General features: G+C 38.6%; 1 protein-coding gene across 3 annotated transcripts; it reads left to right on the top strand.

Moving 5' to 3' along the window:
* Nucleotides 1-227: 227 nt before the first annotated feature.
* On the top strand, nucleotides 228-13,956 carry tmem63a (transmembrane protein 63A). Of its 3 annotated transcripts, none has more exons than XM_034143109.1 (23): nucleotides 228-365; nucleotides 2,624-2,815; nucleotides 3,101-3,177; nucleotides 3,267-3,345; nucleotides 3,701-3,738; nucleotides 3,855-3,997; nucleotides 4,568-4,619; nucleotides 4,736-4,844; nucleotides 5,326-5,396; nucleotides 5,510-5,590; nucleotides 5,935-6,052; nucleotides 6,302-6,435; nucleotides 6,937-7,080; nucleotides 8,107-8,260; nucleotides 8,350-8,456; nucleotides 8,556-8,642; nucleotides 9,700-9,765; nucleotides 10,127-10,289; nucleotides 10,453-10,558; nucleotides 10,658-10,825; nucleotides 11,399-11,514; nucleotides 11,596-11,646; nucleotides 12,072-12,209. In XM_034143109.1, exons 2-23 carry the CDS (start codon nucleotides 2,645-2,647, stop codon nucleotides 12,207-12,209), a joined length of 2,373 nt encoding a protein of 790 aa, XP_033999000.1. In that variant the 5' UTR covers nucleotides 228-365; nucleotides 2,624-2,644. The 3 variants fall into 3 exon arrangements, with proteins under 3 accessions (XP_033999000.1, XP_033999002.1, XP_033999001.1); XM_034143111.1 differs by having other exon boundaries at nucleotides 288-365; nucleotides 2,629-2,815; XM_034143110.1 differs by lacking the exon at nucleotides 228-365 and having other exon boundaries at nucleotides 2,645-2,815; nucleotides 12,072-13,956.
* Nucleotides 13,957-14,262: the final 306 nt, after the last annotated feature.

Here is a 14,262-nt window from a genome sequence, read left to right on the forward strand (position 1 = left end):
AAACAAACATTGGTTTTATTATGTGGTAGGCCTACTGCTATTTTTTACTTAAGTGAAACAGCTCACTTCTTCCAGCTCTTTTTGTAGGCTAACACTTAAATACATTATGCTGCTGTTAGACTATTTTACTTCAGGAATTGTACTTATGTAAGTCATTGTAAATTATTTTACAAGAGTAAGAAGGGAGCGTCCCTTCTGTAAAGGCTTGAGGACTGGTTGGAACTGAGCACGAGACAGCATAATGCTCTGCTGCAGCGTCTGCGCATGCGTGGGACATAAAGAGGAAGGAGCGGAGACGTTTACATATTTCAAGTTAACTGTGGAGAAAACTTTCCTTCAGTGAGGAATAAAAGACGAACATACAGGTAGGACAGAGTTCATTACAAATACTTTTTTTTGTTGGCAACATGGGAGCGAGTGCTACTATCAGGCATGTAAATATAGTTAGTTCACGGATGTTGACATAGCCAAAACTTTTGCTTACATCATAGTAGCATTAGCAACTCTTCGTCTACCCTGTAGCTTCTGTACCTGTTGTTGTAACCGTGTTCCTTGAACACAACATGGTATTTGTTTAACTTCAAGTTTGGCCAGTCCACCAAGGAACCGCTCTTGTTCTGACGCTGAACGTTCACTCAAAATGGCATAAAAAGAAAACATCTGTTGGGAAAAAATGCCTCCAGTCAAATTTAGATCAGAAAGATTACTGCTACAGGAGTTCTCTTTTGAGTTATGCTTTTTTTGTCACATTTAGAGTCAGGGTTTACAGACAAAAATCTGCGGTTACATACATTACAACTTTAACCACCCCCGCGTGACTGAACGTGGCCGAGCTCAGTGAGGAAGGCGGGGCTGTGTTGTGAGGATGTGACACTTCTGAAACCTTAAAGACTATTTTCTTTACTTTTAGTTTCGGCAAAGGCACGGTTCACCATGACAAACCCCCTGATTCCAAGTTTAGACATAGTAAAATGTAACCACATTCGTAATTATGTTGATATCCACATGCCCTCCAGGATTTACAAAGCTCCTTAAAGTAACCAAGCAAGCAGTGTAATGTAACTATTTACTTAGAAGTAGTAGTAGGCCTACTTAAGTACACTTTTCAGTATTTCCAATATGTTACTGTGTTTACTGTAATACATTCAGATGAAAAATATTGTATGCTACTATTTAATCCACTACATTTGCTCGTTTCTTTGAATACATAGAATTTACAACACAGGTGGTCAGAGCTGCAACAATATGGCGATTGCCAAACAATTATATTCAACAGTATTGGTTTGCAGTTAATATATATAAATATATATATATATATATATATATATATATATATATATATATATACCAAAGAAAATTCCTCGTATGTGTAAACCTACTTTGTAATAAAACCGATTCTGAAAGTTATTTTTCATTCAAATATGGCAGATAATACTGTTGTCAGTTTAAAAAAATAAAAAAGTATTTTCTCTGTTTCAATCATTAAACTTAATTTATTTGGGTTTTGAACTGAACTAGCCCTAATGGTACATTTGTCAAATATAAGGTTATAGAATAAGATATCCAACAGTATATGTAGTGGTTATAACTAGCTTCGGCTCTCCAAGCTACAAACAAAGCTCTTTCTTTTTTCTTTTATGAAGGGGTCATTTAGCTGTACAATGAAAAGAAACCAATATAATTTTGCTACTTTTACTGAAAGATCTGACATTTCCGACAGCACAGGAAACCATCTTATCTCTTATCTTTAGAGCATGTTGTTTTTCTCTGCAACCAAATAAAACACTACATGATTTTCATGTGTCCTCCTCCTTTAGCTGGCCTGCAGTATGCCAGTCACGGATGTCATCTGATTTAATCTTCAATTGCAGGAACACAACTTAATTTAAAGAAGTAAAAAGCAGCTTAGTTGTTTGGATGAACAGCTGCATCCTCTTGTTAGGCCAACCCTGACAAGGTCTCTTCTGTGGAGAGCTGTAATTATTAGATAATTCATCCATCAGTGAATGGACAGAAAAGGTTGATAATCGAATAATCATTTAAGTAAAAATATTCTCTGGTTAACTTACAGCACCTTAAATGTCAATTTTATTCATAATTCTTTTTGGGGAGAATTGCATAATTTCTCTTTTGTTATTATCAATGACGATGTATTATCTTTAGCAACTGGATACAACAACCTGGGCTATGGGAAACTGTGACAAGACTTTTTCTACATTTTTTGATGTTCTTAATATCTTTAAAGGGAAAATAATTAATAATCGCAATAACCGGTAGCTACACTCTTGTTTTGCTGTGCTATTGAGTCTGAAGTGTTGAAGGAAATGCAAATGTATGGCTTTATCATTTTTCGAGCAAAAATGTCAAATATTTGCTTGTTTTAACATGTGAGGATTTTATATTTTCTTAATATTAAATAATTATTTTTAGGATTGTGTACTGTAGGTGGGTATAAAGACTGTGTCCTGCATCTTTCAGTAGGTTATCTTCAGACGTATCAACAATGAATCAATAAAACAAAGAAAAATGTTGTTACTTGCAGTTCTTATTTTTTTCTTATCACTGTGACTAGCAGCTTTTGTCTCTTGGAGGCCGTTTCTCAGTGTATGATCAATGTGTGCAGAGAAGCTGGTCCGCTGCAGTGATGTCTGCCCTGTGGTGGGAGCAGTGGCCCCTGTCGGACTCCAATGGCACGACTCCCGCCGGCTTCCAGGACAACGGGAGCTGCTTCAGCGCCACACAGAGCACCGTGCTGAAGGGAGTCGGCTTTGGAGGAGTGCCAATCGTGCTGCTCCTCGATTTCTGTGTCTTTCTGGTATGTCCACTAATTAACTGCGTCTGTCTGCCTGTTATTTAATCAAGAGAGGAAAGGCTGGAAATCATTCTGAGGCAATCCCAAACAAAGTGCCTTATATTTTCTCTAAATATTTCTTTATTTTAACGTAAAAAATACAGAAGAACATTCCTTTCCCATTAAGATGTACATCAACTGATTAAATCCATACTTTCCTTAACCAACCCCTGCTTTATTTGTGTTATCTATATAAGTTATTACCCATTGTCATGAGTTTAAAGCTGATTGGTTCTATGTGACCCACAGGTGTTGCTGATGGTCTTCTCTATTATCAGGAGGAAGTTCTGGGACTACGGGCGTCTGGCATTAGTTACAGACGAAGGGTCGGTTCATGGTTTCCAATGTGCAATACTGTCCAGAATAGTGAAAGATGAAAATGATTTGTTCCTTAACTATCTACTTTGTGTATCAGGTTCACAGAGTCAACACACCGACGCTATGGACACAAGTCATCCGTAGCGTCCAATACGGATGACCTTGAGTATGAATTGGTATGTAAAAGAAGACATTGTTTTTTAAAGGGGCCCTATTATTCTTTAGGGGTTTACCCTTTCCTGTAGTGTGGTAAATAGGTTTTTGTGACAGACAGAGTAGGCCAGCTGACTCTGGTTTCACACAGAGGGTGAAAAGAGGTGCTGCAGCATAGGCTTGATAAGAAACATAAAGCACTTTTTGAACATTAAAGCACGTAAACATGTCATAGTAGAAGCACAAAATACAAATATGAACCTGAAAACTAGCATAATATCGCCTTTTTAATCATTTTAAACCAGTCCTTAACAATAAATAACTCTGACTATCCTTCATTAATGCATATTTCACCATATGTACTCTTTTCTGTTTTAGGGATTTTGCTCTTGGCTGCCTTTCATCCTCAGAATGGAGTGAGTGACATTTGCTCAATATTACTGATATTGGTGCTAAACCAAAGCTATATAGATTTTTTGTATATAATCCATGTGTTGGTGCTTTCTAATCAGTGTGTGTCGGTGTGTTTCAGTGAGGAAAAAATAAAAGCCAGGTGTGGCATGGATGCTGTTCACTACCTGTCCTTCCAGCGTCATCTGATCGTCCTGCTGATCCTCTTAACCGTCACCTCGCTCTCAATCATACTGCCTGTCAACATGACGGGAGACCTGCTGGGTGCGTTTTGCACTTTTCTCCTGTCTCTTAATGGCTAAAACTATAGAAAACACATAGAAGTGTATGGGTCAGGTGTGCATTTATGATGGCTTCAAATGTAATTCAATTGGGTCTAATTTAGAATCTGCACTGACCATTTTCAAAACAATAAGGCTTTACTTTCCTCATAAAAACGTTTAACCTGCACTTTAGTTTTTGTATCATAACGTACCTACACTGGAATCACATTTCTAAGTGGACATGTTTATATACTTAACATAATTATAATTATCCATATCTGCATACATTTAAACACCTTTAATTTAAATATATTACTATTACTTATTAGTTATTATTCTCCTTTTGTGAACCCTTTCCTATCCTGTTCTTCAATGTTATTACTTTTGAAGCTATGACTCATTACTATGACTTATCTCATATTATAATCAGTGACTTAAAGTCCCAAAAGTGTGTGGTTTATTTATTTTTGTGTGAAATGCAGGCTGCTTGTATATCTTTTTCAGTTGTGTTCATATTTACATTTGTATTAGTAGGTCTCTTGTTTATTAAAATGTTCTTTCTTTCTGTCAGGTAATAATCCAGAGAGTTTTGGAAGGACAACGGTGGGAAATATCCAAATGGGGTAACTACTGTATAAAAACATTTTTTAATATATAAACAAATCTGTATTAGAATAGTTTTTTGGGTTGGTCATGACTAAATGTTTACTGATGACTGTCATTTACTTTCTGCTTGTAGAAGCAACATGTTATGGCTGCATACAGTGTTTGCGGTTCTGTACCTGATCCTGACTGTTGTTGTGCTGCGGCATCACACGTCCCAGATGAAGGGCATGCGCAGAGAGACGGTGAGTCTCTCACTAGATTTAAGGTCATTAGGCAATCGCTCTGACAGTGTCCACATTACTGACTTGAGGATATTGTAACATCAATACTATGTGCGCTATATAATGTATACTATTACCAATGTGTTTACTGGATGATGCTTCAGTACTCAGACTGTAACATCTCTGTGGGCAATATTCACTTTGTATACTCTATTAATATTCCATATGTTCACTTACTTCTACTTGTTTTTTTTACCATGGACGTGTACTTATATGATTAATTATTTTACGTGTGTTTGCCTCTTTATTGAATATATTGCTCTACTTCTTCACTCATGTTAACTTTTGTCTGCACTGTCCCTTCACTGTAACATGCACATTCACGTGCTGAGGGATGATTCAAGGATTTCTATAATAAAAGTCAGATTACAAAGTTTAAATAGGTAAATGCTGTGGCTCACCCGTGCTACCTGACTAGTCTTCATTTCTGTTTTGTTTCTAGGCGAGAGACACTTTGTTTGTGTGTTCAGTCCCTAAAACGGCGACAGAGGAAGCTATAAAGACCCATTTCATGTAAGTTCACATTTCATGTAAATTCACTGCATTGATGCGATTTACAGTTTCCGAAGTTGGTAAAGTCACATTTTCAAGCTCGATTTCTCAATATCAACGTTGTTTTTGCACAGAGACGCGTACCCTTCCTGTCAAGTGTGTGCTGTGACCCTGGGCTATAACGTGGCCAAGCTCATGCACCTGGATAAAGAAAGGTAAGAAAACACAAGAAACAATAAATAAAATGACAAATATTTTCCCTTTTATCAGTGTATCCTATTTTTTATATTGGTCTGTGCATTGATAATATCCACAAAGATAATTTCAACCTAAGGGAGCAGCTTTAGTGACCTTTTTAATATGTTATAGCTCATTATTTCAAATCAACAATAGCTTACCGTACAATATTAAATTGGTTTCAGATGTTGTACACTTGTCTGCAGAAGGAATCGTTGCAATCATGTTCATGTGTGGAATACTGAGGGGATATCAACTTCAGCTTTATTTTTACCTAGTTTAATCAACTTGTATTGCAACTTTTGTTTTTATTCGCCCTCAGGGAGCGAGCTGGAAAAAACCTGCGCTACTACGAGCGTGTCCTGGAGAAAACAGGGAAACTTGAGTTGATTAACCCCCGTTTGTGCGGTCACCTCTGTTGCTGCGCCAGCTCTGAGAAGGTGAGATGGAGCAGGGACTAGGCGGGTTAGAACAGGGTGTGGAGATGCTTTTGTTTTCTATGTTCAAAAATAGGTTGAGAAAATTAAAGCAATACATGTTGTTTTCTATGACTTCAAAGCTCAAAAACGATACAACGAAAATGTTTTTTATTTATTTACAATGAAAGTGAATAAAGCAAACATGTTAAGTAGTTCATAAGAAGGTCGTTTCAAGTAAAGCCTTTAATCTGTGTGTGTGTGTTTCATCAGGTTGATGCCGTCGAGTTCTACAGAACTCAAGAAAAAGACCTGCTGGAGGAGGTGAGGAAGCAGACGGAGCTGGTGCCACAGCGCCCCCTGGGGATGGCCTTCGTCACCTTGCAGACCGAGGCTATGGCCAAATAGTGAGTACCAGATTAAAGGTTTCTTCATCTGTCAGTACTGCCTCTGTATTTACTGTGAGGGAGGAGGAAACTACTGTACTGCCAGAGGTACTACTTCTACCTTTTGTAAAATAGTTTTAGTTAATCCAACTCTATAAAATGTATAAATGTGTCTGTTGATTGTGTGTATATATATATATATATGTATATACGTATTTTGTATTCCTCTGGATTGTGGGAAACGGTATTTTGATCTCTCTGTCTGTACACACAAACTGAAAGATTGACAATAAAGTTCCCTTTGACTTTGATAATAAGTTATTTCCCTTTTTATTGCTACAGTTTACGGCTGGCATGGCAGTATTATGTCAGCTGTAATTGTTTCTCTGATGTTGTTTTTTGATTCTGCTCTAATCTTGAATTTGATATCTCGATTTTATTGCCACGTGACTCTTTATTGGAAGCAGATTTATTGTTGTGTATCAAAGTGCATCACTAACAGTTGTCTTTCACTCACTCCAGCATCCTGAAGGACTTCAACGCTCTGGAGTGTGGGGGCACAGGCTTCCTCTGCGGGAGGACGCCCCAGCCGTCATCCAACAGCTCAACTCTGAAAGTGAACAAGTGGAGCGTCAGCTTTGCACCCCATCCCAAAAATGTGTTCTGGTGAGACCTGAAACACAGTGTGTGCTCCATGAAAATCATATGACTTGGTTTCTATACAACTGGTGCCAATAGGGCTGGGCAATAATTCAATATTGTCGTAATTTGACTTTTAGTGGCATCACATGGTGTAATTACATTTTGGTGATTCCAATTATAATATAATTAAATATGCTTTTAAAGTTGTATTTGTTGGTCTGATGTAACTCATTAAAGTGCAACAAAATTCATTCACCGTTAGATGTTTAACGTTATAAAGTGATCTACTTTTGCTTGAGTTTCAACTTGGCATGGGATGAAGAAGAACATATTAACATTTGTGTGGATCTGTATCCTAGCATGATATTCAAATTATGTTTAACATTAAATAATGGGAGGCTGTGGCTCAGTGGGTAGTGTGCTGGACTTCAAATCAGGGGATAGCAAGTTCGAGCCCCACTGCAGTCAGCAAGTCGTTGTGTCCCTGGGCAAGACACTTCACCCCAAATTGCTCCTGTGGGGATTGTCCACAGTACCGAATGTATGTAAGTCGCTTTGGATAAAAGCGTCTAACAAATTACATGTCATGTAATAATGAGTCTTTATTAAACAAAGAGTAGGCATACATAACATTAATACAAAAAAAAGAAATAATGTCTCCCAGATTTAGTTATTAGCTCATTTTCATCTGCAGTCCCTACATTTGTTATCATTGCATTCGTGTGTTGTCAGAATATTCAGACATAATATTTCCATACTGGGTCAGAACAAGTTTGAACAAAAACTCAGAAACAGCTACTGACGGGTTTTCTTAGAAGCTCATGAACACACCAAAGTCAATTGAACGACTTCCCAACTCAACTGTGGAAAATAGCAACCTAAGTTATGTGGCAATGTTGACAAAAATAACTTCATAAAACATTTTGAAGTAGAGCAAGATAATTGGTATCACTCTATCGGATGTTAACAGTTTAACCCATACTGTAATGCGTTTGCAACTTTGTGTTTAACAGTCACGTTGTTTCCGTTTACTCTTTCCCCATCATTCAGGGAGAATCTGTCACTGCGTGGTTTCCACTGGTACATGCGCTACTTGATGCTCAACTTCTTCCTTTTCTTCCTGCTCACCTTCCTCACGACTCCCACCATCATCATCAACACCATGGACAAATTCAACGTGACGATGCCCATCTACTATCTCAATGTGAGTCCTACACATGCAGACACGCCTCCGTGACATACTTCTGCTTTAAAGCTATTAACCTAGTTTGTTTTGTTTCCCCCCCCCCCCAGAGTCCCATCATCAGTCAGTTCTTCCCCACTCTGCTGCTGTGGTCCTTCTCTGCCCTGCTGCCTACCATAGTTTACTACTCTACAATAGGAGAGGCACACTGGAGCAGGTATTAAACACACACACACACACAGTGATTTGTTTCTCTTAGCTGAGGACATTTTGTTTCTGTAACAACAGTTTTGATCGTGTGCCATCTGTGTCTCAGGTCCAGTGAGCAGCTGAGTATGATGCGTAAGCTTTACTTCTTCCTGCTCTTCATGGTGCTGATCCTCCCCTCGCTGGGGCTCACAAGGTAATCAACATCACTTTGAATAGGCAACTGACTGTCCTTCTTCTAGGGCAGGGGTGTCCAAACTACGGCCCGGGGGACAAATGTGGCCATTTTGAATCGGCCCTCAGCAAATTAAAAAGTATAATGGAGTATGGCCCACAAATTAATCTTGTGCTTGTCTTGTACTTCTTAAATATAGATGAAAACCGATATTACACAGTATTCATGTTCTAAAAGGCTCACTTTTTCAAACAAATTCAGTCAATTAAAGTTGAAACATTTTCTATCAAATCTAAGTTGATAAGAAAAAAGCCCAATAACTTATTTTCATAACACGCTTGAAATGAACCCTTTCTATTTCCTCTTATGATAAGCAATCTGAGGCTCCTGTTTTTAAGTAATGAGCTGCTAAATAAATCAATGAAACCTTTTGGAGAGCTGTGATGTAGGCTGTTGTTTTTCTTAGAGCATATTCAAGTATTAAGCATAAATGACCTACATTTGATACATTTTGCTAACTTATGATATAAGTTAGCAAATATACCTCACCTCTAGTGAGTGGCCCAGCCCTTCGTATATTTTTCTGTATGTGGCCCTCGGTGAACAAAGTTTGGACACCCCTTATCTAGGGGAAGAAGTGATTTAGTTGTAGTCTATTATAGCAATCAGTTTTTGGCAGAAACACTGATAAATGGGGAACTTGGATTACATGAGGGAGGCTCCAAGCTGTAATTATTTTGATTATAGAATACACATTTTGTCTATAAAATGTCATAATACATTGAAAAATGTCCATGCAAGTCTAATCAAAAAGTCTAAAGTGATATCTTTAAACATTCTGTTTTGTCAATCCATAACCTAAAGGTATTCTGTTTTTAGTATGACAGGAAACCTCCATATTTGAGTGACTGAAAACAGCCATTTCTGCCATTTGAATGAAAAATGACTTTCAAAATGTTTTGACACTAACTCAGAACCGCAACTTTTTAATTTTAATTGAACTAATAAGTTAAACCATGTTTGCAGTAGGGAGAACATTGCCTAACATTTTGCAATATCTTTCTCTTTCTCCCTTTAGTCTTGCGGTGTTCTTCCGCTGGCTGTTTGATAAGAGGTTTCTCGCTGATGGGAAACTGAGGTTTGAGTAAGTAATCCTGCTTTTTTTGTTTCTTGTGCATTTAAAATCAAATAGTGACAAACTGTGTGTGTGTACATGCACTCAATCATTTTCACGTGTCTCATACTGTATCACAAGCTGTAAAAACAACACTTGTTCATTGCATGCACTACAAACACACACTCAAGTCTATCGAGTAACCATCAATGAAACATCCTCTGGCGGCTTTGTGTGTCATGCTGAAAATCCTGTGGTTATGTTGTTGCTGTTTGTTGTGGTTGTTATTTTGTTTTGATGTTGTTATTTTAAAGGGAATATGTGCTGTCATGTGTTTGTGTTTTTATATCAGGAGTTATCTTAACAGAGATGTTTTTTACCCTTACACCAGATGCGTGTTCCTACCTGACCAGGGGGCATTTTTTGTCAACTACGTCATCACAGCGGCCCTAGTGGGCTCTGGGATGGATTTGCTGCGGTTGCCAGGGTTACTGCTTTACATCATTCGCATGGTGTTTGCGCGCTCTGCTGCTGAAAGGAAATATGTCAAACAGGTTTGTAAAGGCACTTCAATGAAAGGAATGCTACACCTAAAAAAAAAGTTGTGTTTAAGTCAAGTAAATGAAAAGTTAACAGAAGACAATATTACATTTGTAGTTTTGTTTTAATTGATTCCCAGCCTCATTTCAACATTAACAAGCCACCTTCTATTTACAGAACCAGGCCTATGAGTTTGAATATGGAGCCATGTATGGCTGGTGCCTGTGTGTCTTCACTGTCATCATGGCTTACAGCATCATATGTCCTATTATTGTCCCTTTTGGTAAGTATTCATTATGTTGCTGTACACAAGCAGCATGACAACCACTCAGCTACAGGGTACGGTTTATAATGGCTGTGCTGTGTGTCCCACCCCCCTCAGGCCTCCTGTACATGATGCTGAAACACCTGGTGGACAAACACAACATGTACTTTGCCTACTTGCCTGCTCGCCTCGACAGCCAGGTGCACCTGGGAGCTGTCAATCAAGCCTTGGCTGCACCCATCATCTGCCTGATATGGCTCTACTTCTTTTCTGTCCTCAGACAAGGTTAGAAACAAGCGTGGGCGTAACCTGGAGAAAGTAACCGTCCGTAAAGTGACCTGAGATTCCCTCATGGCAATGAAGAGATAGTGATGTTAAAAACATATAAATGGAAACACAAATATCCTGTAAGAAAGCTTGGTTGGTGTGTTAAAATGTTTGGCCTTAAAGGGGTATTTTGGATATTTAAAAGTGAGGTTGTTCTTATTATAATCAGTGTATTTCCTACAATTGATGGTGGTCGGCACAGCCCCAGTTTGGAGTAAAAGCCTTTCTTAAAATAATATATATAAATATCAGTGTGTTTGCTATATTAAGAGAATATTCACATCTTTACCTTGGCGTAAGACAGTCCTTTCTTAAGGGGAGAAACTTCCTCTGGAGGGAACTTTGGGATATGAGCCTTTGCAGACCATTTACATGCACACAAACCTATATAACACACTACAGGAAAGGAAAACCCCAAAAGCACAATATGGAATGTTTCTTATTACATAATCACACGTATGTGTTTGCATGCAGCCACACAAAAAGTGAAATGGCTGTGTCGCTTTTTGAACTATATGTGTGTTGTTTCAGGTTTCTGGGCTCCCCCCGCTCTCTTCACTCTGGTGGTCCTGTGTATCACCGTCTTCATCTGCATCGGCTACACCTGCTTTGGTAATTTCAAGTACCTCAGTCCACACAACTATGAGGTGAGCGTTTGATTTGGTATGCTGTTACTCTCTTTGTCCTCCTCCACTCTGAGCCTTCATGTTGTTCATGTTCTCCTGCAGGTGAAAGAGGAGGACGAGGACACAGAGAAAGGAGTGGAAGAAAACACCATGGTACTGTACTTGTTCCCAAACAAAGCACACAGCGTGAATACAAAGACCACATGTTAGGGCAGGACAGATCTTAAGTTAACCCACCTGAGCTGGTAAATTCTATAAACCCATTTGTCACCACCCTCACGGTTTGTTACTCATTAACAAAGTGAACATACCGGAGCTGTTGAGGTCATCCTTGTTTTCTGAACCTTATGTTAAAGACCCAATCAGCTATTGTTGCAGTGAACTTTAGCAGTTATTCAAACATGTCCTAGTTTGCCTACTTACTTAATCTTCAACATTCTTTTCTATAAAAAATTATACTTTGGCCTTTGAGTGCATTCTTTTCCTCATACACACCAGGGAGCATGTTGCAAATGAATATTGAGAAACACCCCGTTGTCGATTTCAGCTCTTTTCTCTTTTGTATTCTTTGATTGCAGGTCTATCTTCCCAGAGTGCTTGATCCCAAATCGCCTGCCAGCGCACAAGAGGGATCTAAAATGCCCTCTTACGGTTCTACGGTGGGAAGCCCCGCCCACAGCACCAGCCCCTTGGCGGAGAGCGTGTCGGATGGCTGAATCAGCGTATCCCAGAACTGATTCAAAGCTTGGGAGGATGCCCTTGACTTCTTGGATGTAAAATCTGATTTCTGATAATTTCTGCATTTAAGTCGGCGTTTGAATTTCCTTCCACTGCTGAGTAGGATGAGACATTTCTTTTGAGAGAAAGAGAACAACGTACAACTGTTATAGCACTGTTTCGCCCGAATGCTAAATGGTATATGGACTGCATATATCATCCTATGTCTTTGTGACCCTTCAAAATGCTTTTTCATGTACAAGTCGCATACACACAATAATACAGAGGCAGGGGCTTCGGGAGACATTCACACACACACACACACCATTGGCAATGTCATGAAGACCAATTTGGGGTTCAAAAACTCAGCCCATTGGACAGTTTTACATGTTGACAGCAGGGGCTGGGGATCAACACCAATCAGACCTCCTGATTGGTGGACGACCACTTAACTTCATAAGCAACAGCCGCCCATTGGCCTACCAAAAGTTAGTAAATGTATGAGTTAAAAGTAGAAGTAGGGGACATTGTGTTAGAGTAAAAATAACTTTCTACAGGAAAGAAGGTACATAGGATTTTTTATAATATAATCATTTATGTTCTATCGGATAAATATTTGCACTTGATCAGCATAGCAGACACAACCTGCTGAGTCTTCTATTTGAAGCTTATCAATCATAAAGCACAGTTCATTTTTGTATTTTCTGTAAAAGACCTCTCTGCAACAAATTAATTGCCAAAAACCTGATATTTCAAAACAACCAGATCCATATCCTGCACTAATCATGCAAGGATTACCAGAACAAGAGAATCCAGCCAGCAACACTGATGCCAAAGAGGTGAACAGGCAGAGCTTTCTGTTTGTTAAGATTTCTTCACTGCGCCTTTTGTGATGCGATATGTCAACACCTGCCAAGGGAATAACTTATTGCCTCATGTTCATAATGCACTTTTTGTATCAAGAGAGGCCTGTTTTGTGTCGACTAACGTAACCTTTAAGTGGGCTTTTGTATTGAGACAAGAGAAACATTGTTTTTATCAGTATTGCAGGGGTTTTGCAACCAAAACTGTTATTTTTCCACATATGACTTTAAGGGTTAGGGTGGGATTATATAACAATTAGAGCCATAAAGCCATTATTTTTTCAATCATGCTGTCCCATAAAAGAAGGATTTCTGATTAAAAACCAGGTCAATTTTTATTTGTATGTAATATTTTGTACTACTATACCTGTATGTTTTTGCAGCTGTATATTATCATGTACTAAAGGCATAATTGTACCTGTGCAATGGGTTGGTAATAATGGTGCTGAGAAATAATACAAATGTTCCGGTTATGCCTGTGTTTTGTCATTAGGGGGCACTGTTGAGCTGCAGTGGGTTAGCTTGACTTTTGATACATTCATGCAGCAGTGCAAAGGGACTAATGCACAATGTTGCATTGAGGATTTCTAACTTATACTGACATTGGTATGAGCCAGTTTACTGGGCGACATTTCCAGTGGCTCCACCTCCTCACCTGATCTTTCCCTATTGTCTCCCTTTCCTTTTGCTTCCTTTTCCCCCTGCCCTTTTCCCCTTTCTCGCCACGGTAGCTGCCTCAGCTGAGAAAGACCTCTTTTGTTGTTTGAGGATTTTTAGCGTGCTGTATGGATTAGCACAGTTGTTAAATATGGGTAATGAAGTGCTAAGCTAACATATATATAGTGGTGAAAAGAGGGGATTAAACAAGGATACGTTTCCCATATTGTGCCTCGCAATAATTCTTGGAATTAACTACAAAACAGGAAAAGTAGCTACTAAAGGGCTCCTTAATAACTTAACAACTGAACACTTTTAAATATGTGAAACATTTTTCTATTAGGTTTCATTATTTGCCTTATAGATGTCTAATATTACATTACAGGCCTAACACATTAAGACATTCATTGCACTTTAGCTGCTGATAAATACATATTTTCTGACTGGCCACTCTCAAAGTTTGAAGATTGTTTACGAAAGAGACTGAAACACTTATTTAAATCATTTTTTGAAAGTGTGGTAATATCTAAGT

This window comes from Trematomus bernacchii, unplaced genomic scaffold (genome assembly GCF_902827165.1).
Source record: "Trematomus bernacchii unplaced genomic scaffold, fTreBer1.1, whole genome shotgun sequence".
In the NCBI taxonomy this organism is placed as follows: domain Eukaryota; kingdom Metazoa; phylum Chordata; class Actinopteri; order Perciformes; family Nototheniidae; genus Trematomus; species Trematomus bernacchii.

Coding starts and splice junctions, on each gene's coding strand:
- tmem63a (XM_034143109.1), top strand. CDS start 2,645: ATGTCTGCCCTGTGGTGGGAGCAGTGGCCCCTGTCGGACTCCAATGGC. Junction 4,620..4,735: donor GTGGGAAATATCCAAATGGG/GTAACTACTGTA, acceptor TTCTGCTTGTAG/AAGCAACATGTTATGGCTGC. Junction 8,261..8,349: donor TGCCCATCTACTATCTCAAT/GTGAGTCCTACA, acceptor CCCCCCCCCCAG/AGTCCCATCATCAGTCAGTT.